At 44.7% G+C, this 24,469-nt stretch overlaps 1 protein-coding gene across 1 annotated transcript in view; it reads right to left on the minus strand.

The window, feature by feature from the left end:
- ABCE1 (ATP binding cassette subfamily E member 1) overlaps positions 1-24,469 on the minus strand; it is a 54,519-nt gene that overhangs the window by 13,818 nt on the left and 16,232 nt on the right. Inside the window, exons 5-10 of the mRNA XM_056562872.1 lie at positions 17,974-18,091; positions 11,501-11,638; positions 8,294-8,363; positions 2,982-3,078; positions 2,782-2,871; positions 1,609-1,730 (exon numbers count right to left, since the gene is read on the minus strand). Coding sequence (XP_056418847.1) covers positions 1,609-1,730; positions 2,782-2,871; positions 2,982-3,078; positions 8,294-8,363; positions 11,501-11,638; positions 17,974-18,091 — 635 coding nt within the window. The remainder of the gene's footprint in view (positions 1-1,608; positions 1,731-2,781; positions 2,872-2,981; positions 3,079-8,293; positions 8,364-11,500; positions 11,639-17,973; positions 18,092-24,469) is intronic.

The following is a 24,469-nucleotide window of genomic DNA, read 5'->3' on the forward strand; positions in this document are numbered from 1 at the left end:
ATCTTAAAAAATAAAAAAGAATTGACCGGGTCTGGAGAACACCAGACAAGCATCTGCCTCCTACAGACACTAAGCTAAAACTGATTAGCTCAGTGCCTGTAGGCAGGTACATCCTGCTGCGAGGGGCATACTTTTTTGTTACCATAGTGTCAAGCCTCCTAGTGAAAGCTGCATATACCCAAAGTCTGTGTCCCCCAATGGAGCCGATAGATAAAAAAGAATTCCTGGCATTTGGAATTTTTTCAAAAAGCTTATATTTTGATAGTTTGGACAATTCAGAATGCGGTGATACCACATATGTATATTATATTTTCAAGCATGGGAAAAAAGGGTCATTTTTATTAGGGGAGAGGCTTTTATATAACATTTGTAACATTTTTTAATTTAACACTTAAAGGGTACCTCTCATCAAATAAACTTTTGATATATTTTAGATTAATGAATGTTGAATAAATTTCCAATAGCATGTTAATGAAAAATATGCTTCTTTCTATTGTATTTTTCCTGATCAGTCCTGTCAGCAAGCATTTCTGACTCATGTTGGAGTCCTAAACACTCAGAGCTGCCAGCCTGCTTTGTTCACAGCCAAACAGGCTGTGAACAAAGCAGGCTTGAAGCTCTGAGTGTTCTCCTTTGTGAACAAAGCAGGCTGGCAGCTCGTAGTGTTTAGGACTCCAGCATGAATCTGAAACACTTGCTGCCAGGACTGGTAGGGAGACCCCTAGTGGTCATTTCTTCAAAGTGGAAAATTAAATAGAAAGAAGCATATTTTTTAATAACATGCAATTGTATGCAGTTATTCTGCATACATTAATCTATAATATATCAAAAGTTTTTTTGATGAGAGGTACCCTTTAAGTCCCGCTAGGGCACTTTTACATGCAAACATTAAATTGCATTAATGCTATGTAGAGATGAGCGAACTTACAGTAAATTCGATTCGTCACGAACTTCTCAGCTCGGCAGTTGATGACTTTTCCTGCATAAATTAGTTCAGCTTTCAGGTGCTCCGGTGGGCTGGAAAAGGTGGATACAGTCCTAGGAGACTCTTTCCTAGGAATTTATCCACCTTTTCCAGCCCACCGGAGCACCTGAAGGCTGAACTAATTTACGCAGGATAAGTCATCAACTGCTGAGCCGAGAAGTTCATGACGAATCGAATTTACTGTAAGTTCGCTCATCTCTAATGCTATGCTATTGCACAGCATTGACAGCGAGACTGAGGCTCTGTCAGGCTGCACCATTGGAGAGTTGATCCGCTGCCATTTTAGCTTATCGGACACCTGCAATCCCATTGTGGGGATGAGATAAGCACCAGTTAGCTACCTGCACTTAGAATTTATGCTTTTAGATGATGTGATAGGCATTGTAGCTGCCCATCATTAGCGGTGAGGTCCCGGCTATTATGGTAATAAAAGCCATCCTTCACCTCTTATGAAGCGAACGCAGCTGCTGCTCACGATTCATAGGCATTCAACGATGGCAAGGAGATACCTGTACGCCCATTGCCGTCTAGGGGTTAATAACAATTAGGTAGGCTTACAAAATAGCTATATTTATATTATACATTTACACATTACTATTGCTGATTTTCAAAGATCTATATACCTTCTCTGACGCTGAAAGGCATAGTGACCACACCATAAGCACTTGGAACACCATACAAGCAGCAAATGAAGTCCGAAAGATAATCAAGAACACTTAGATCGTGCTCCACAACAATAATGTAACTGAAAAGTAAAAAAAAAAGTTTTAATGTCTAAAATTTGCACTGTATGAATCATGTAGGTATAAAATACATTTTAAATAAATAAAAATATAAAGGGGCCATCACATGATTTAACATTAAAGGAAGTCTCTGATTTGAACAAAAACAGTCAAGTCCAGCACCAGCCATCCCTGTGCCTCTGTTTGCTTACTCTGGCTGCAATATGTTTGGAAGGTCATCAGTAGTGCAGGGTGTTTATTGTAGCCTGGCAAGTATAGAGCAGAGTACTTTCAAAGATACTTTTAGTTTCAAATTTTCTGAACCCAATAACAAGGGTGGCTCTCTCAAAGAAGTCTCCAACAAAACATATGTTCAACATCAACTTGATTTAAACCAGAAGTTTTCTCCTGACACATTGCCTTTACAATAGGGTTTTTAGGTTTTAGTTATTTCGAAAAGGTTCCCAAATGCATTAAGATGAACTAAGTTGCTCACCCCTCCAATCCCGGGCTGATCCCCTGTTCATGCTTCCGGTGGAACCCCAGTAACCAGGTGACTGGAGCAGCCAAACAGAAGCCTAAGCAGTCACATGCTGAACTCCCGATATCACCACAGTGATGGGAGCCATGATGCCCAGAGTATAGAAAGTGGGCATTGAGGCTGCACTGTTCACTTGGCATCTGCTCCAAAAAGATGACCGGGTTGCCCATATGTGGGATCAGAGGAGTTACTTAATGTTATATTAATGCATTTGGGGTCCATTTTTAAAATTTAGAATTGAGTTTAAAATCTGTCAGACCAGTTGCTAGAGATGTGCTATCAACTCAATTTAAAAGCTTATGGCTGTTAGGCAATATGTTCCTAGCAACCAATCAGTTTCTAATGACTTGTCTGGTGAATAGAAATGACACTTCTGTGGCTGAAAATCAGTTCTATTCATTAGAGGAAATTTCATAACAATAGGACAGCAATAGAAATGTCTGCAACAAAGCTGCAGTGTGCCTGTGTTAAACCATCTTCATAGTGATCTTAATTTGAAATATTGATAATTGTACACAGGATAGTTCTCTTACCGGTCAGGATTAATGAGAGATCTAATGGTTATAGCAGCCTTAAGACGCTGCTTGACATCTAAATAACTGGATGGTTCATCAAACATAAAGCTGTGGGGAAAAAAAAAAAAAGAGTAAAGAGTGTGAAACTTAATTGGATTCTTGTTAGAAATGACCTGTCAAATTACTTTATTACATGTATAAATGTCAGCTTTTCTTACATGTCAGCCTTCTGGATACACACAACAGCACAGGCAAACCGCTGAAGCTCTCCTCCGGAAAGGTCCTCCACATTTCGATCTCTGAGGTGAGTAAGATCTGTGACAATCAACAGTGGAATTTAAACAATACAGAGGAACATGGTGATGTTCTTGAAACCTCATTATACAGGAGGAGCATTTCAGTATTATTTCGAATTTATCATTCCTCATATAACCATACCCATGTGTTGCCAATGGTTATATAGGGTAAAATTGGTGACAGGTTGCTTTTAATGCACCAGTACGTACACTTGGGTCCTGAGCAGCATTTAGATTATCAAGCAAGAGCAGCTGTCGGGGCTTCAGTTTCTAAGTTTCCATAAAAATTACATGAAATCTTTATTATGCATGTCCATAAGATAACAATACACAAATTAAAGGCTTCATTTTATTTTACTACTTCTAAACAATGATAGCTTTTAGTACAAAAAATTAGCATGCTTAAAATTGCCCTGTTCTAAACCCACTTTTATTCTTCCATACTTGGGGCTGTACAAGGGCTAATTTTTTCACCGTAATCTGTAGTTTATTGGTACCACTTTTATTTTGATGGGACTATGCTTACTTTTTACTTGCAGTTTAATTAACATTACATTACAATAGTTTGGACATTTCTGCACATTGCGATACCACTTGTTTATTTTCCTTTACATTATATTATTTAAAAAATGGGAAAAGGAGGGTGATTTAACTTTTATTAGGAAAGTAGATTTTTGTGCTTACCGTAAAATCTCTTTCTGGGAGGAACCATTGGGGGAAACTAAGACCGTGGGTATATGCTGCTGCCACTAGGAGCATATACCGAGACTGAGGAAGCCCGCCTCCCAATTTTCCACTCCCGGATGTGAATCGCCGAGATGGAGGGAACTCTGAGATCCGCCCAGAGAAGGATCCTGGAGACCTCGTCCATCGCTGCAAGTGCCGACCCTGGCGATTGACATATGCAACTGCCATGGCGTTGTCCGACTGGACACAAACAGGATGGTCCTGGAGAAGGCGCTCCGAATGGAGGAGGCAAAAAGGTAAATTGCCCAAAGTTCCAGGATGTTGCTGGGGAGGAGAGCTTCCTGGGAGGACCAAATGCCCTGGACCGTCCGATCCCTAAAAACTCCCCCGCCCCCAACCGCTGAGACTGGCATCCGTTGTGATGACCTGCCAGTGGAGGTGCAGAAAGGATCACCCCTTTCAAAGAAGAGGAGACCGAAGCCACCACAGGAGAGACTGGAGAGTCCTGGGAGGAAGAATAATCCTGCGATCGAGGGATAGCGGAGACTTGTTCCACCAGGACAGAAGAGAAAATTGAAGAGGACGACAATGAAACTGGGCGACGGGAACATCCTCCGTGGCCGCCATCATCCGACCCAAGGCTTCCATGCAGAACCGAATGGAAACTGGAACAGGACGACGGAGAAGATGAACTCCTGTTGACAGAGCGCGGTGCTTGTCAGGCAGGAGCCGAATCCGGGCAGTCGCCACGTCAAACTGGAGTCCTAAGAAGATCAGAAACTGGGTGGGAATCAGGTTGGACTTGTACCAATTGACCATTCAGCTAAACGGTACAAGGTCTGAAGAGTGAGAAAGACTCTCCAGATTCTGGGCCCTGGTTGGAGCTTTGACCAGGAGGTCATCCAGGTAGGGGATCAAGGACACACCCAGGGCTCGCAGGATGGCAATCACTGCCACCAGGACCTTGGTGAAGACTCTAGGGGCTGTGGCGAGGCCAAAAGGGCGGGACACAAACTGAAAATGGCCCTCCGAAGCGGAGATAGCGCTGATGCACCGGAAAAATGGGGATGTGATGGTAAGCGTCTCGGATATCCACTGAAAAAAACTCCCCTTGATCCATAGTTGCAACCACAGAACAGAGAGACTTCATACAGAAATGACACAGGAGTAGGTGACCGTTGAGGAGCTTCAGATCCAGGATCGAGCGGACGGAACCCCCTTTCTTGGGGATGATGAACAGGTTAGAAAAGAATCCTGAAAAATGCTCCATGGGAGGTACTAGGACGATCACTTCCTGAGCGAGAAGGGTCCGAAACGTGACCCGAACAACCGCCACAAAGGAATGAGAATGAGGAGGGCGGGATCCCTTGGAAGGGAAGCAAACTCGATCCAATAGCCGTCGGAAACAACATCTCGGACCAAAGAGTCCTGCACGTGGGCAGACCAAGCCTCCCGGAAAAGGAACAATTTACCTCCCACCCAAAAATAATGTTCGGGTAGGGGCGTCCCTTCAGGCGGGAGGCAGGCTTACAGGGGGGGGGGGGGCCCTGCTGCTGTCTAAATGGGGCCCACTGTCTAAAGGGGGGCTGCTACTTATGTCTACAGGGGGGCTGCTGCTAATGTCTGCGAGGGGATATTACCTACTATTAAAGACAATCTCACAGCAGAGTCACCTGCACTAACTTGAATTTATAGTTAGATAATGCAGGTGACCCGTTTTCTACCGCTGCTCACCATGTGGTCATAGGTCTCGCCGCCAATGCAAATTCCCTGTTCTGTCCAATGGAGAAGAGAGAAATCTTGGCTCATACTACAGCAGCCGCCTCCATTGTACACAACAAGGACCCACATATCATACGGTAAACAGCGCCAGAAACCGGGTCACCCTGCCGTCAGATTCCCTTTAAAATAAAAGTACTCGTACTTGGTATCGGTGAGTACTAGAATTAAAGTATCGGTACTCGTACTCTGTCTTAAAAAAATGGTATCGGGACATCCCTAGTTTTTGGCTGTGATACTGGCTGGGACCAAACGGGTATGAAGCACACTCAGCTACTGAATGCACTTCACAGACCTGGAGCAGGTGCAGGGCATACATTTACGTCCTGCATGCTCCAGAGGTTAATTGTATAGACCCAAAGAATAGAGAAAACATGTCAATCTTACTGTAAGTGCACTCTGTATGTAACCCCCCCCCCCACCATTTTTTTTTATTGTTGCAAAACTACAACTCCCAGCATGCCCAGACTGCCCAAGCATGCTGGAAGTTGTAGTTCGGCAACATCTGATCCTTCAGATATTGCCGAACTACAACTTCCAGCATGCCTGGGCAGTCTGGGCATGCTGGGAGTTGTAGTTTTGCAACAACTGGAGGCACACTAGTTGGGAAACATTGTCCGTTTCCTACCTCAGTGCCTCCAGCTGTTGAAATTGTTGCAAAACTATAACTCCCAGCATGCACTGACAGATCATGCATGCTGGGAGTTGTAGTTTTGCAACAGCTGGAGGCACACTGGTTTGGAAACACTAAGTTTGGTTGCAAAACACTTGAAAGTTTATTACTTAACATAGTGTTTCCAAACCAGTGTTCCTCCAGCTGTTGCAAAACTACAACTCCCAGCATGCACGGACAGCCAAAGGGCATGCTCGGAGTTTGCAACAGCTGGATGTTTGCCCCCTCCCCCCAATGTGAATGTACAGGGTACACTCACATGGGCGGAGGTTTACAGTGAGTGCTGCAAGTTTGAGATGGCGCAAATTTTGCGCTGCAGCTCAAACTTCCAGCTGCAAACTTGCTGTGAACCTCTGCCCATGTGACTGTACCCTAAAAACACTACACTACACTGACACTAACCTAAAATAAAAAGTAAAAAACACTACATATACACATATCCCTACACAGCCCCCCCCCTCCCCAAAAAAATGAAAAACGTCTGGTACGCTACTGTTTCCAAAACGGAGCCTCCAGCTGTTGCAAAATAATAACTCCCAGTATTGCCGGACAGCCATTGACTGTCCAGGCATGCTGGGAGTTTTGCAACAGCTGGAGGCACCCTGTTTGGGAATCATTGGCATAGAATACCCCTATGTCCACCCCTATGCAAATCCCTAATTTAGGCCTCAAATGCGCATGGCGCTCTCACACTTTGGAGCCCTGTCGTATTTCAGGGCAACAGTTTTGGGACACATATGGGGTATCGCCGTACTCGGGAGAAATTGCCTTACAAATTTTGGGGGGCTTTTTCTTCTTTAACCCTTATGAAAAGGTGAAGTTGGGGTCTACACCAGCATGTTAGTGTAAAAAAATAAATTTTTTACACTGACATGCTGTTGTTGCCCTATACTTTTCATTTTCACAAGAGGTAAAAGGGAAAAAAGACCCTCTAAATTTGTAATGCAATTTCTCCCGACTACGGAGATACCCCATATGTGGGCGCAAAGTGCTCTGGGGGTGCACAACAAGGCCCAGAAGGGAGAGTGCACCATGTACATTTGAGGTGATTTGCACAGGGGTGGCTGATTGTTACAGCAGTTCTGACAAACGCAAAACAATAAATATCCATGTGTGACCCCATTTTGGAAACTACACCCCTCACGGAATGTAATAAGGGGTGCAGTGAGCATTTACACCCCACTGGTGTATGACAGATTTTTGGAACAGTTGTCTGTGAAAATGAAAAATAACATTTTTGATTTGCACAGTCCACTGTTTCAAATATCTGTCAAACGCCAGTGGGGTGTAAATGCTCACTGCACCCCTTATTAAATTCCATGAGGGGTATAGTTTCCAAAATGGGGTCACATGTCCACTGTTCTGGCACCATAGGGGCTTCCTAAATGGGACATGCCCCCCAAAAACCCTTTCAGAAAAACTCACTCCCCAAAATCCCATTGTCGCTCCTTCCCTTCTGAGCCCTCTACTGCGCCCATATAATGGGGTCATTTATGGGGTATTTCTAATATGAAGACCCTTAAAATCCACTTCCAACCTGAACTGGGCCCTGAAAAATTACGATTTTGAAAATCTTGAGAAAAATTGGAAAATTGCTGCGGAACTTTGAAGCCCTCTGGTGTCTTCCAAAAGTAAAAACTTATCAATTTTTTTATGCAAACACAAAGTAGACATATTGTATATGTGAATCAATATGTAATTTATTTGGAATATCCATTTTCCTTTCAATCAGAGACTTTCAAAGTTAGAAAAATGCTAAATTTTCTAAATTTTCATGAAATTTTTAGATTTTTTACCAAGAAAGGATGCAAATATCAGTGAAATTTTACCAATAACATAAAGTAGAATATGTCACGAAAAAACTATCTCGGAATCAGAATGATAAGTAAAAGCATTTCAGAGTTATTAATGTTTAAAGTGACAGTGGTCAGATTTTCAAAAATGCCCAGGTCCTGAAGGTGAAAATGGGCTGGGTAATGAAGGGGTTAATACAGCCTTAACTGAAATAAACATGCATGTTTAGCTGATTCAAACACTGCATATTTAAGGATAAACCTTTAAAAACAAACAATTGTTATATCACAACTGTACTTACCAAGCTGGGCACAAACAATAGTTTGTGTCTTAGTTTCATCTTTTCGATCCAAAATGGTCCCCACTGGGCCCTGTCAGAACAAATCAGGTTAGCGTCAGGTAATAAAGTAAAATATGAAAAATAAAAAAACAATAGCAATCCAGGTTGGCGCATCTCACTGCTGTTATTGTACCAAGAGTCTACGGTGCACAGGTATTTCTCATTCTCTTCAATTTAGGGGGCGAAACCTGTACTGTACAGGCTGGCACTGTGCTTGCCAAGTGCACTACTATAGATGGGATTTTTTTCTGCAGGGGCGGGGGTTTTAATGACTCACTGAGTTTGCAACATACTATGTGAGCAGGAAGGAAACAGCAGCAGGGTCACAGCAAGAAGGGGTTAAATCACAAAAGCAGCCCAGGTCCAGGTAGCAAGCGGCTGATAATGACTGAAGGGGAAGAGGGAGGTATCCACACAGTCCAGGCTTTCTTACTCTCTTTTGGCTAGGCCCTGGCCCAACTTGTTGTTCTGCCTTGTTAGGCTCAGTGGGGGACATGTATCAAAGAATTTGCACCGTTTGTGTGTGTAAATTCTTGCGCAAAATTTTGCGCAAGCTGTTTTTTTTGCATTTTTTTACATTCTGATAGAGCATTTCCACCTGATGTCGCGTTACGGGGTAGCTTGGAGTGACATCTATAGTATGCACGTATTTATTAACTGCATACTTTTCCTTTACACTCAAATTTTCCGCAAGTACCTTTTTTTCAACGCAAATATAAGCCGTCTTGGACTGCACTAAGCGAGATGCTCTAAATCATTCATTCCAGATTATCTCTGTGATACTTAAAATCTTTCCATGTACCTTTTAAAAACAATGTAGTGTTTATGGACACTTGTGATCACCCGCAGTCTAACCCGATACACCCGATAATACACCGGGTTATAGAGCGGGTGAAATACTTGCCGGCACAGATCACACTTCACACTGTGTAAAATTCAAACTTCCCGCTGTTCTTGATGAGAGCAGGAGATTGATGCTGTGTAATGTAACCAAGGTGACCGTACAGTGAATATACCGCTGTAATGTGCAGGGAGGGAGAAGGAAGTACAGCTGTTAGGTCTATGTATGTGTGTGTATGTAGCAGAGCTGGGTGTGTATATGTAGCAGAGCTGGGTGTGTATATGTAGCAGAGCTGGGTGTGTATATGTAGCAGAGCTGGGTGTGTATATGTAGCAGAGCTGGGTGTGTATATGTAGCAGAGCTGGGTGTGTATATGTAGCAGTGCTGGGTGTGTATATGTAGCAGAGCTGGGTGTGTATATGTAGCAGAGCTGGGTGTGTATATGTAGCAGAGCTGGGTGTGTATATGTAGCAGAGCTGGGTGTGTATATGTAGCAGAGGTGAGTGTGTTATGTGTATATGTAGCAGAGGTGAGTGTGTTATGCGTATATGTAGCAGAGGTGAGTGTGTTATGCGTATATATAGCAGAGGTGAGTGTGTTATGAGTATACGTAGCAGAGGTGAGTGTGTTATGCCTATACGTAGCAGAGGTGAGTGTGCTATGTGTATATGTAGCAGAGCTGAGTGTGATCAGGTATATGTAGCAGAGCTGAGTGTGTGAATGGTCATGTTTACATATAATCACACATTCAGCTCTGTAGCAGAGGTGAGTGTGTTATATGTATATGTAGGAGAGGTGAGTGTGTTATGTGTATATGTAGTAGAGGTGAGTGTGTTATGTGTATATGTAGCAGAGGTGAGTGTGTTATGTGTATATGTAGCAGAGGTGAGTGTGTGAATGTGTGTATGTAGCAGAGGTGAGTGTGTGCGTGCTCATGTTTACATATAATCACACATTCAGCTCTGCTGCATACCCATGTCGCACACTAATTTCTGCTACCAGGGTGCCTCCAGCTTTCGCAAAACTACAACTCCCAGCATGCCAAGTTTTGCAACACTTTGAGGCATTCTGGTTGGTAAACACAGATATAGAGGTAAGGTGACAGATTGTTCAGCAAAGTTACATATTTTTTAAACCCAGACATTCTGGGGGAGATTCACAAAAACTCCTGTAATTTCTTTTCCAGCGATATTATTCACACTTTTTCTGCTCACATTTTTTCAAATGTCTCTTTTGCTGCTTTGAAAATATGTGAAAATTCATATTTGGACCACTTTTTTTTTTTTGTGCCAAAATTGTCGATTTTTGCGCCAACTTTTACATACAAGAAAATTCTGGTGGAAACATCTCACAAAATATTCATGGTTACTAGTGCCCAGACAAGCGATAACTGTATAAATAAAACATTTCTGAGCTTAAATGTAAGTGCAGGTACCAAGAAAAAAATTTAAAAGTATATATATATATATATATATATATATATATATATATATATATATATATATATATATACACACACACACACACATACATATACATATATATATTTTTTTTTTAATATAACATTTTTCAATAATAATTTTTGTTTTATAATTACTTACATAACACCTTCCCCCCCCCCCCACAAAAAAAAAAAAACAAGGAAAAAAAAAAAAAACCAAATAAAACTACAACCATTTCTATGATTTCTACACTAATCAAAAAGCTGGTGTGAAATTTTTGATGTAAACTGGACTCTCACCCCACGTATAAATATCATGTAAAGCAGAAAATATACGTGGACATGAACACTTTTACAAAACTGACGTGAACAGTGTAAACCGCGGCACAAAGCTCTTTAACAATGTGGTGACACTTTTCGTGCAAAAACAGATTTTATGGCGCAAAATTCTTTGATAATCTCCCCCTCTGTGTACTTTATACAGATTTATGATTTTACTATTGTGCAGAGTTTTGCTCGGCACACACTGCTGCTCCAGCACTTCTAGCTATGAGCAGTGTACCGTGTGAGGTAGAGAAGGAGTTCACGGTAGAGCGAGGGGAGCATTTCTATATTTGCACAAAATTTATCAAAGGACATGCACAACTTTACTAAATCTTGAGCAAGAGTGTAAAAGGTGTAGAACTGTGTCTACAATAGACACATAATGATACATGTCCCCCAGTGTCTCTAGTAACAGACGCAGTTTGCAGGAAGTAGAGACCGAACAGGCAAGACATGGAGTCATTTTTGGTAAATTATTTGAGATAAAAATATACTACAAATCGCAATAAATCACATAAAGAGAAGTTGTTTGAAGAACTAAAATACAAAATTGCACACTTACCTTTGCAGCTTTTGGTATTTGGTCCACATATTGAGGCTTAATAATGGCTTTCAAGTCATCCTCCAGAATCTTAGTAAAATAGTTCTGCAGCTCTGATCCCCTAAAATAAGTTAGGATTTCTTGCCAATCTGGAGGGTCCTGTAATGACAAAGATTATTTTTTGTGATAAGTGTAATACGCAAGTATAAGCGGTGGCTGTATAGCCAGAGCTCTAGCCCAATCAGAAATCAGACATAGATCAGGTGATGTTGTCTTGATGGGAGGGGCTGCTCTCACTGAGGAGACAACGTGGATCTAAAAAATGAATTTTTCTCTAACTTCCTGCATGTAAGTGACAGCTGAAAGAGGAAAACTGTTGTATACAGCTAATGAATTATATTTAGACAAATTCATAGGTTGGTGAGAGGGAAAGAATGGGCTATGGATTTAGTTCCCCGGAGTACCCCTTTAAGGACACAGCCTATTTGGCCCTTTAACCCCTTTACAACAGAGGACGTACATTTACGCCCTGCGCCGGCTCCTTTGATATAACGAGGGGTCACGCAGTAACCCCAAGTCATACCAGGTTGGTCCCGATTTCTATTAACGGGCAGGACTGGCGGCTAATCCCGGCGGCTATCAACGGCCGAGACCCGCGGCTAATCACCGACCGTGGTGATGCCTGGTATTGCCAAGTCTAAAGTGAAAGTGAAACCTTCCCGGAAACTCAGTAGGGCTGATTTAACCCCTTCCCTAATAAAAGTTTGAACCACTCCCCTTATCCCATAAAAATAAAAAAAATCTATGTAAAAAATAAAATAGATATAAACATATGTGGTGGTATCGCTGTGTGTGTAAATGTTCAAACTATAAAAATATATCTTGTGTACATAATTGCGCACACGTAAAAAAAATTCCAAAGTCCAAGATAGCGTATTTTTGGTCACTTTTTATACCATTAATAAATGAATAAAAAGCAATCAAAAAGTCTGATCAAAACAAAAATGGTACAGCAAAAAATTCGCCCTCATACATTACCGTATGCGGAAAAATAAAGTTAAAGTTAAAGGGGTCAGAAGAGGACATTTTTAAATATATAAATTTTCGTGCATGTGGTTATGATTTTTTCCAGAAGTAAGAGAATCAAATCTATATAAGTAGTAGGGATCAACCGATATCTGTTTTTTAGGGCCGATACCGATAATCGATATTCCGGTATAAGTTATTGGCTATTTATCCCCCCGCGACACCGCTGCAGATCATTGATTTAAAGCCCCGCGACACCGCTGCAGATCATTGATTTAAAGTGGGCGCTTTAAGTCAATGCACTGCAGTGGATTTTGCGGTGCCATAGGCCGCCTGCCTGTCCGGGGGTCCCGAGTCCTGCCACCGCCACACCACACCGCCCCCCACGACCCGCCGCACCGCACCTCGACCGCCCCCCCCCCGACCTGCCGCCCCCATTGCCTCCCCCATCCCCGGTTTTATTATTACCTGTTCCCGGGGTCCACTCTACATCTGGCTCTGGTGGCGTCCTCCTGAGCTGTCACTGTGCGCACTGACTGTGACGTCACTTCACTCGTCATTGCGCACAGCGTAACACAGGACGCAGCAGGAGCAAGAAGTAGCGTGGGCCCCGGGAACAGGTAATTATAAAACCGGGGATGGGGGAGGCAATGGGGCCGGGGCGGTGCGGTGGGGGTGTGCGACGCGGTGAGGCGGGTCGGGGGGCATTATTGGCTTATCGGCAAGGTAATTACCGATAATGCCCAAAATCGTGATTATCGGCCGATAATATCGGCTATACCGATAATCGGTCGATCCCTAATAAGTAGAGTATCATTTTAATCATATGGAGCTACATAATAAAGAGAGGGTGTCATTTTTACCAGAAAATGCACTGCGTAGAAACGGAAGCCCCCAAAAGATACAAAATGGTGTTTTTTTTCTTCAATTTTGTCTACATTTTTTTGGGGCGTTTCACCGTAGATTTTTGGGTAAAATGACTGATGTCATTACAAAGTAGAATTGGCGGCGCCCCAAAAAAATAAATAAAAAAAAAAACATAATATGAGTCAGCAGGTGCAAAATTGAAAGGGTTATGATTTTTAAAAGGTAAGGATAAAAAAAAAAAAGTGCAAAAAATGAGAAAAAAAAAATCAGAGTCCTTAAAGGGGTACTCCGTCTCTAAGACATCTTATCCACTATCCAAAGGATAGTGGATAAGATGCCTGATCGCGGGGGTCCTGCCACTGGGGACCCCCGTGATCTTCCACGCCTCACCTCGTTAGAATCAGTCCCCAGAGAGTGTTCGCTGCGGGTCTGATTACTGGCGATCACGGGGACGGAGCAAAGTGATGTTACGGCTCCGCGGCGTGTGACGTCACGCTGACAGCTGCAACGCCCCTCCAATAGACTTGCATTGAGGGGGTGGAGCGTGATGTCACAAGGGGGCGGAGCCATGACGTCACTATGCTCCGTCCTTGTGGTCGAGATGGACTCAGCCTAAGGACCCCCAGCGGTTCCGTAAGCCGCTAAAGGTGGATGCTGCATGGTAGCTCCCGGGGGTCCCCAGCAGTGGGACCCTGGCGATCTGTCATCCTACCCCCTATCCTTTGGATAGGGGATAAGATGTCTAGGGGCGGAGTACCCCTTTAAGGGGTTAAAGGGGTACTCTGGTGAAATATTTTTTTTTTTTTTTTTTTTTTAATCACCTGGTGCCAGAAAGTTGCTATGGTGATTTGCTCCTGCTCTAGAAAGTTCCTGACATGGATAGAGGTGTCAGCAGAGAGCACTGTGGTGAGACAGAAAAGAAATGTAAAGAGAAAAGAACTTCCTGTGGAGCATCCAGCAACTAATAAGTACTGGAAGGATTAAAATGTTTAATAGAAGTAATTTACAATTCTGTTTAACATCTGGCACCAGTTAAGGGGAACTCCGGTACTTAAACCCTATCCTGTGGATAAGTGATAAGTAGTTAAGTGTCTGATTGCAGGGGGTCCGACTGATGGGACCCTTGCGATCTCCTGCCCTTCGCTCGGACTCTCCTCATTTACGGATCACCCACTGCTCCGAGTGGTGTCAACCATGGCCCCCAAGCAACGGTTGACATGCCCCCTCCGTGTATCTCTATACGAGCACTATATCTCCAACTCTCCCAAAGACATTTATATAGAAGAGGCGTGCATGAGAAGAGCCAGGAGTCCTTGCAATCAGACACTTATCCGCTATCCTGTGGAGAGGCGATAAGTAGTTAAAGGGGTTACTCCGGTAAACAAAAAAAATAAAAAATAAAAAAAATCATATGGTGCCAGAACATAAATTTAACATTAACATACAGCAGTTGATAAGTACTGGAAGGATTGAGATTTTTAAACAGAAGTAATTTACAAGCCTGTTTAACATTCTGGCACCAGTTGATTTAAAAAAAAAAGTTTTCCACCGGAGTATCCCTTTAACCCCTTGGGGGATGGAGGGTTTTTCCGTTTTTGCACTTTTGTTTTTTCCTCCTTACCTTTTAAAAATCATAACCCTTTCAATTTTGCACCTAAAAATCCATATGATGGCTTATTTTTTGCGCCACCAATTCTACTTTATATTGACCCAAAAATCAACAGCAAAATGGCAAAAATAAATCATTGTGCAACAAAATTGAAGAAAAAAAACACCATTTTGTAACTTTTGGTGGCTGGGAAGGATTTAAAAATTATGACAGACAATTCCACAGTGGTAGCCTACATAAATTATCAGGGGTGCACCAGGTCTCCAGCCTTAATGAGGACTTTTCATCACCTGTTCAGGTTGGCCGAGCTACATCTAGCCTCCCTCTTTGCTCTTCCTCTGAAGGGGGTCTCTGAACTGTGTAGCGGATTATCTGAGCAGGCATCGCCTGAATCAGGGGGAGTGGGAGTTAGACCAGGAAGTCTTTTCCCAGATGTCATCTTTAGGAGGTCCCTCTTATAGACCTCTTTGCTTCCAGGGCAAACAAGAAGCTGATTAAATTCTATTCTCTGTCCCCGTCGGACCGGCCATTAGCAATAGATGCCTTCTCACAGGTTTGGGGGGAGGGGGGTTTCCGTTACGCCTTTCCTCCCATCAGACGATTACCTCAAGCCCTCAGGAAAATAAGACAGGACAATGCTTCGGTGATAGTTATTGCTCCATTCTGGCCAAGAAGGGTTTTGTTCACGTGGCTCCGGAAGCTGTCCGTTGTGCCCCCCTGGATCTTTCCAGAATCCCCGAACCTTCTATGTCAGGGCCCAGTGTTACATCCAGAGATTTCCAATCTGCATCGGATGGCATGGCTGTTGAGAGGGACATCTTAGCTCAGAGGGGGCTTTCTGACCAGGTGATCACGACCCTGTTGGCTAGTAGTAAGAAGGCGACATCCCAGATATACTTGAGAACTTGGAAGGCCTTATTTTTAGAGTTGTTGGTTCCCCAGTAAATGTGTTAGAGGCCCCTAACATTACTAGTATTTTTGATTTTTTACAAGCAGGCCTAGACACGAACCTCCGTCCTAGCACCATTAAAGTACAGGTCTCTGCACTAGTGCATTAGTTAAAACATAGAATGTGTCGGCAGATAAGAACCATTTGGCCCATCTAATCTGCCCAATAATCTGAATACTATCAATAGTCCCTGGCACTATCTTATATGAATGATAGCCTTATGCCTATCCCATGCATGTTTGACTACAGACTGGCTGAACACCCTTGGATTAAAACATTTGTTAAGGCAGCGGTTAGGTTGAGACCAGTTCTTAAACCCTCCTCTCCTCCCTGGGATTTAAACTTAGTATAAAATAGTTTAACTAGATGTCCATTAAAGGGGTATTCCAGGAACACCAGGAACACCTTTTTTTTTTATATATCAACTGGCTCCAGAAAGTTAAACAGATTTGTAAATTACTTCTATTAAAAAAATGGAAATCCTTTCAATAATTATCAGCTGCTGAAGTTGAGTTGTTGTTTTCTATCTGGCAAGAGTGCTCTCTGCTGACATCTGTGCTTGTCTCAGGAACTGCATAGAGTAGAAGAGGTTTGCTATGGGGATTTGATTCTAAACTGGGCAGTTCCCGAGACACATGTCATCAGAGAGCACGTAGACAGGAACAAACAACTTAACTTCATCAACTCATAAGTACTGAAAGGATTAAGATTTTTTTTAATAGAAGTAATTTACAAATCTGTTTAACTTTCTGGAGCCAGTTGATATATAAAAAAAAGTTTTTTCCTGGATAACTCCTTTAAAATCCTGACACTTAAACTTAACTTTTTAGTAGCCATTACATCAGCTAGGCGAGTGGGGGAGATTACAGGGTTCTCCATTAATGAGCCTTATAGGACTATTCTTTCTGATAAGGTTGTTTTGTCTCCTGACCCTGCCTTTCTTCCCAAAGCAGTATCAGATTTCCATAGGTCCCAGGTTTTTACATTACCTTCTTTCTGTAAATTCCTAAACATGATTTAGGAGTTTCAATTGCTTAGATGTCAGAAGATGCTTATTGCTTTACCTTGATGCTTCCAGAAGTTGGAGGAAGTCTCCCCAGCTTCAAGGGGAAGACTGCTTCTCCTAGTTGGTAGCCAGAGCGATCAAGCAGGCTATTCATATAGCTTATTCAGAGGCAGGTGTTACTTCCCCAGGATTCACAGCACACTCTATTAGGGCAGTGTCTACTTCATGGGCAGAGAAGGATTAAGCTTCCCTAGAACTAATTTGTAAAGCGGCCACCTGGAGTTCTCCTCACAACCTTCTTTAGATCCAGATTGCAGACTGGATCTGAGGGACGAGGATCTTTCTTTTGGTAGAAAAGGTTCTTCAAGCTCTGGTCCCCCCAATAGTCTAGCCTAATCTACTCTCCAAGGGTGCCATTGTGGGCCATAGGGAAAACAAATTACTCTTACTTGTAATTGTTTTTCGTTGAGCCCACAATGGCACCCACAAATACCCACCCTGAATATAGTATAATAAAATTAAAAAAGGTATAACAATAAAAGATTTTTTCATAAATAGAATAAGCTTGGTAGTTTTCTGTTTCTTAGGTCCTTAGTATAGTTTTTTAGGTATTCTGCGATTAAGAATTATTGTTAGTTTGGCTCCTTGATACTTGCTGAAGAACTGGGAAATAGGGGCTGGCTACATCCTTATATGCGATTAATTTCCTGTTCCTGTCCTGCGGATGAGGAGGTGGTCTCTCCAAGGGTGCCATTGTGGGCTCAACCAAAAACAATTACCTGTAAGAGTAAAATTTTTTTTTTTTTTGCACGGTCAACCCTTCACGGCATCTGAAGGGTTAATGTGGGCATCAGCACAATCACTGATGTTTGCCGTTACTGCTATCAGCAGTCGGGACCTGCCCTGCACTCCATTCATGTACAGTACATACAGCTATAATACTCAATACTTTAGGTTGGTGCGATTACAACAATACCAAATTTGGTCAAGGGGCAATATCACAATCAAGAAAACAAAATAAACTGCAGCTTACTTACATCATACTTCCCAAGATTAGGTTTTTGTTTTCCAGCAAGAATTTTCAAAGCCGTTGATTTTCCAATACCGTTGGTGCCAACTAATCCAAGCACCTCACCAGGTCGGGGAGTAGGCAACCTGTTTGAAACATTTAAAAGAAAAAAAACAATTTAAAATGTTTTCCCTTAAAGGACCCTTATCAGTTTGTTGTACATTACTGAAATTTATGACATTAAAGAGTACCTCATGAATTTTATCATGATAAATCACCCTTATTTTTATAATTTTTTAGTTATATATCAGACAGGAGGCTCATATCTTATGCATTATTCTTTCTTTAATAATGCCCATAGCAGAACAAAATTCAATAAACAATCAGTGTAAAGAAAAAACTACAACTCCCAGCAGTCCCGGGACCACAGCAGCCACTCCTCGTCTGTAGCCCCTATATAAGGACTGCCCACATATAGATCCTCCTCTTTCTTTCTGCTCATGGCAGAGCATACAAGATAAGTGCTATCTGTGATTAATACTTTGGGTTTTTTCCTTACTTGTTATTCATAACTATTATAGATATTGTGTTGTTGGGAGAAGATAATCGCGATTATCTTCGCCCATTCGCATTTTATGCGATTTTACCCCGTTTCGGACAACTATTTCCCCGGCGCTAGTCTTTCTCCTTGCTCCGGTTCATCACCCCACTTTCTCTTACACTCTCCGCTCCTCATACCTTCCACCGCTTCCCCCCCCCCCCCCGGCGCCATTTTACCTTCTCCTCCTACGTTTCTGCGCTTCGCGCGCGCGGGATAGGGGCGGATCTTTCGCGCGTCGGCCGCATTTCTTCGCGGCCTATACGCTGAGAGGGGCGGAGTTTCCTTTTCGTCACTGGACCGCGCTCCTGCGCCTTCCAATCAGTACCCAGCCGGACGTAGTCTCGCGAGACTTCGTCCCCAGGTACAAGGACTCTCAGGCTCACCTCCCACCGCTGCGTCAGTGCAACGCTAGCGGTGTGGAGGACGGAGCCTGTACCATTACTTCCCTATACGTATATTTTGTAGGTAGATTTCAGGAATTTATTCCTTCCCCTCATCTACCCTCTCTTTCCCTCTAGTTCTCCTACAGATAACCTGGTAGATTACAGGAATTTATTCCTCCCCCTCATCAATCCTTCTCTTTTCCCACTAGTTTCTCCTACAGTTAACCTATTAGTCAATATGGCTGAGGAACCCTCATCTGCTCCCAGTAGAGGGGAGAGCTCTTTAGACTCGGCCCAATTTATGACCGCCAACCAGATACAGGATTTGATTAATAAGTCTGTTCAGGCGGCTTTGTCCTCCGCCATGGTAACCTCTGGATCACTACCAGCGGTATCCTGTGCATCTGTCCCGCCATTCCAAGGCGGTGAACCGCCAATTAAGAAGGGAAAGGTTTCCCATAAAAGGAAACATACATTGGCGACATCTGACTCCCCGGCAGGGGAAGACAATAATGTGCTCCAGGCAGCCCCTACCCCGGCCTGCCAACCCCAGCATCCATCAGACTCCACTCGACCCCTGGGCCTCAGGGAGTTACATGAGAAGAGGCACAGATCCGCTAGACGGACCAAACCCGACTCTTACGTAGATTCCTCTGACGAGGATTCGTCGGGATCATCCAGCGAGTCTGACGACTTTGAATCCAACCCTAATATCGAGGATGCTGGGGATACGGCGTTCGACACCGACGCCAACCCTGTTACACAGGGCACTGTGATCCTAGATTCCCTAGGTGAACCCCTTTTTCACCCTGATTCCATCTCTCATCCACGATCGGGTGAATGGTCCCCACTTCCTCACGTGACCCAGTATGTGGAACTCTGGGCTCGTAAGTCCCTAGACAGGACCAGCCGTAACAAGCTGAGAGCTGAGTGTCCCAGGCCCTTTATTCCCAATAAAGTAGTGGCAACCCCCGAAGTGGACCCCATTTTGATGAAATACCTAATGAAATCGGGTAAATTCCCTAAGAAGGGAATAGAACGCTCATTTAAGACTATTCAGGAGCGTATCTTAGACTTATTGGGCCCTCTCACTAAGATACTTAACCTGTCTGAACAGGCCGCAACGACAGATCAACCTGTCGATACCCGCCAACTCCGGGGGTGGGCCCAGGGAGCCATATGCCTGGCAGGTACGGCCAACACCACCTGCTCGATTGAACGACGTAGGTCGATCCTTATGCGCCTCGACCCGCAACTGTCCCACCTAGCTGAAACTGAGTCTGGGCCTGCAGCAGCAGGAATGCTCTTTGGGGACAACCTGATGAAGGACATCAACAGGTTTGTCGGCCTGTTTACAGGTCTGGATAAAGCCCAGACTTCATTAAAGAAATCAGGGACAAATAAGTTTTTTCCTCGGGCCGGCAGAGGTAGAGGCCGATCTGCCGGCCGCACCCCCTCCTATAGGCCACAGGGCAGACCCTCTGCCCAATACCAGTACCCTCAGGCTCCTCCGTCCTACACAGTCCCAATGGCACAACCGTCGCCTTTCTTCCCTCCCAGAGGTCGACCTTGGCGCGGACGTGGCGGACGCGGATATCCCCGTTCCCGTCCAACTACCGGTAAGTGTGCCAGGTATTCCACATGTTCACATCCCTGTGGGGGGGCGCCTGATGTATTTTTCCCACGCCTGGTCTGCGATTACGGCAGACGCGTGGATCCTACAGACAGTAGCGGGATTTCACATAGAACTCCAATCTCTACCGGTCCTGGGTATACAGCCAACTCCTATCCGTTTTTCACAACACAACATGTTGCTCATAGACAACGAGATTCAAGATCTCCTGTCCAAACAGGCGATCCGAGAGATCGACCCTTCTTCCCTAGGGTTCGTAAGCAACCTTTTCCTAGTGAAGAAAAAAGGGGGCGGTTACCGTCCGGTCATAAACCTTCGGGAACTAAACCAACATGTCACGTATCGCCATTTCAAGATGGAGGGAATTCACTCCCTTCGCGATTTGTTACAACCAGGCGATTGGCTGGTGAAGGTGGATTTGAAGGACGCTTACCTCACCGTCCCTATCCACCAAGATTCACAACATCTTCGTTTCCTCTGGAGGAACCACATGTGGCAATTTACTTGCCTTCCGTTCGGCCTGTCATCAGCTCCGTGGTGCTTCACCAAACTGATGAAACCAGTGGTGGCAGCCTTGAGGAGCAGAGGGGTCCGTCTGATCATTTATCTGGACGACCTCCTCATCATGGCCCGCTCCAAAGCGCAAGCTTCTCTTCACATGTCATGGACGGTGCTGCTTCTGCAGAATCTGGGATTCATAATCAACCGAGAAAAATCGGTTTTGATCCTTGGCTTCTTGGTGGACACCAATCAAGCCGTTCTCCGCCTTCCCAAATCCAAACTGGCCCTGATCCGCAAGGAAATCAGAGCAGTCTTACGCAGAGGGTGCTTATCCTTAAGGGTACTAGCACGCTTGGTGGGCCTATTAGCAGCCTCTATCCAAGCCATCTTCCGGGCCCCCTTGCACTACAGGGCCCTTCAGAGACTCAAGATTATGCATCTGCGCCAGGGTCTCAGGTATGCGGACGAAGTTCCTCTTTGTCCGGCTGCCATCGAGGAGTTGCAGTGGTGGCTTCGTCATGCCGTCGAGTGGAACGGCAAAACCATATTCAATTCCTGCCCGGACGTCATTATAGAGTCGGACGCGAGTCGTCTCGGCTGGGGCGCGCGGTGCGGGGAGGCTTCCACAGGAGGGACTTGGTCCGCCACGGAGGTCGCCCTGCACATCAATGCCTTGGAGCTCCTAGCGGCATTTTTTGCCCTCAAGAGCTTCTTGCCACAAGCGTCCAATTGTTGTGTTTTGTTACGCATGGACAACGTGGCGGCGGTCCAGTACGTCAACCGCCTAGGGGGCACCAGGTCCAAGATGCTTGCAGATCTTGCCAAGGACTTCTGGCATTTCTGTCTAGACCGCAACATTATCCCGGTGGCGGAATATATTCCGGGGGTCTCCAACACGGTGGCCGACTGGAATTCTCGCTACTTACTAGATTCCAGCGATTGGCGGCTGGATCGATCAGTTTTCCTACGGTTGAGACAGCTTTGGGGTCCATTGTGTACGGATCTTTTCGCTTCTCGCCTCAATCATCAATTACCTCGCTTTTTCAGCTGGAGACCGGACCCAGAGGCGTCGGCAGTCGACGCTTTCCGTCTCATCTGGCCCAGGGGAACGCACTACGCGTTTCCCCCATTCCAGATGATCTCCAGGGTCCTCCTACATACGATGAACCAGAGGGCGACGATTGTACTGATCACCCCCTGGTGGCCCACTCAACCGTGGTTCCCTCTCCTTCTGGGGATGGCAGTGGACTACCCCAGACTTCTGCCCCAATTTCCACAGCTCCTCTCCAACCCGACCGGGGATCTACACCCTCTGGTGTTGGAGGGCAACCTTCCTCTCCTAGCGTGGTTGGTTTCGGGGTCCCGGATGCGGACCAGGATCTTTCAAGATCAGCTAGGGATCTCCTCGCCCTGGCCTGGGCCCCCGGGACTAGATCGGCTTATCGATCAGCCTGGAGGCTCTGGGTTCGTTGGTGTGATCAACGACAGATTGATCCCGTACATGCACCTGTGTCTGTAGTGGTGAACTACTTGGCGGATTCCTTTGAATCCGGCAAATCTTATAGTTCCATCAACGTTTACCGATCGGCTATCGCGGCTTACCATTGCCCAGTGGACTCTTTGCCGGTGGGCAAACACCCACTGGTATGTAGACTGTTGCGTGGCATTAAGTTTACACGGCCCCCGCGGCCGAGATATCAGTCGACCTGGGATGTCTCCAGGTTGCTCGAGATGTTTGTCTCTTGGGAAGACAATGACGATCTTCCCCTAAAACTGTTGTCGTACAAACTGACTGTCCTTTTATGTTTGGTGTCTATCAAACGCGTCTCGGACGTGAAGGCTTTGGACGTCTCTAGGCGACAATTTTCGCCTCAGGGAGTCAAGTTTTCGGTGGTCCGACGGACCAAGACAGGTATCCACTCGGTTTTTTACCCGTTTTTTCCCGCGCATCCTCGACTTTGTGTGGTTCGTTGCCTACAGGCGTATGAATCGCAGACTGCAGATTTACGGTCTCCGGATTTCTCTCAACTTCTTATATCCTACGTCAGACCTCACCATCCGGTGGTCTCCGCTACTTTGGCTCGTTGGGTGCGTTCCGCCATGGATATGGCGGGCATAGACGTCTCCCTGTTTGGAGCTCATTCTTCTAGGGGTGCTATGGCTACTAAAATAGTCACAGCAGGGGGCTCCCTTTCTGACTTGCTCATGGCTGCTGATTGGTCTTCAGAGACTACCTTTCGCCGGTTCTACTTCAGACCGGAGGACCATGTTTCCATGTCAGTTTTGTAATACTATTTCTGATTTTGTTTTCTCTGTCGATACTTATTAGCTTTGAACTTGCATAAGATATGAGCCTCCTGTCTGATATATAAATCGAGATTTTCCTAGCTTGTGACGGAAAATATTAGTTATATGAAGACAGGAGGCGAGTATCTTCCCTCCCTACCCACCCTGTTATGATTTTTATTGTCTTTTCAGGATACTGAAGGCATTGACTGGTTTCCTGTCTGCGGATAACCTGTTGGTTAAGCACTGCTGGAGTTCTCTACAGTCCCCGTTGGGACGAAGTTAGGCCGTCGATTGGCCTCGTTTCCTGAGTTCTGGCCTTGCTGGCCGAAGATTTAAGGAGCGGTGTGGACGTCTGGCTGGCGTTTCGGTTTCCTGTGCGGCTCTGATTCGCGTGAAGAAAGAGGAGGATCTATATGTGGGCAGTCCTTATATAGGGGCTACAGACGAGGAGTGGCTGCTGTGGTCCCAGGACTGCTGGGAGTTGTAGTTTTTTCTTTACACTGATTGTTTATTGAATTTTGTTCTGCTATGGGCATTATTAAAGAAAGAATAATGCATAAGATACTCGCCTCCTGTCTTCATATAACTAATATTTTCCGTCACAAGCTAGGAAAATCTCGATTTTTCTACCTTGATCTTGCTCTGTATTTTCAGATTCACAGACTGAGAAGAGGCATTACCCGGCAGACTGTGACATCATCTGAACCCATACAGGGGAGAACTTCCTCCCCTACTCTGCTACGCACAGCCCAGAGCAGTTCAGTGTGTAAGATAAGCTATGATTGGATAAGGCTGCACACACACCCCTCAGCATTTCCTGCTTTTGGACTTCTGCCAGGCTAGCAGGAGTCTAAAGTCTGTGCAAAAGATGGGGGGAAAATGTGCTCTGGACATAGGACAGTAGGAAGACACACAGTAGCAGTTTTTTTTTTAAAACACAAATAGAGAACTTATTTTTATTTTTTTTCAACAAAGTACATTAGAAATCCGAAAAACACCCCTCGGGAGGTACTGGGACAATCACTCCCTATGCAAGAAGGGTCTGAAGGCCAAGGAAGGAGAACAAGGAGGTCGGGATCGAAAAAAAAGCAGTCCATTGGAAAGGAAGCAAACTTGA

This window comes from Hyla sarda, chromosome 1, assembly GCF_029499605.1.
Source record: "Hyla sarda isolate aHylSar1 chromosome 1, aHylSar1.hap1, whole genome shotgun sequence".
Taxonomy (NCBI): domain Eukaryota; kingdom Metazoa; phylum Chordata; class Amphibia; order Anura; family Hylidae; genus Hyla; species Hyla sarda.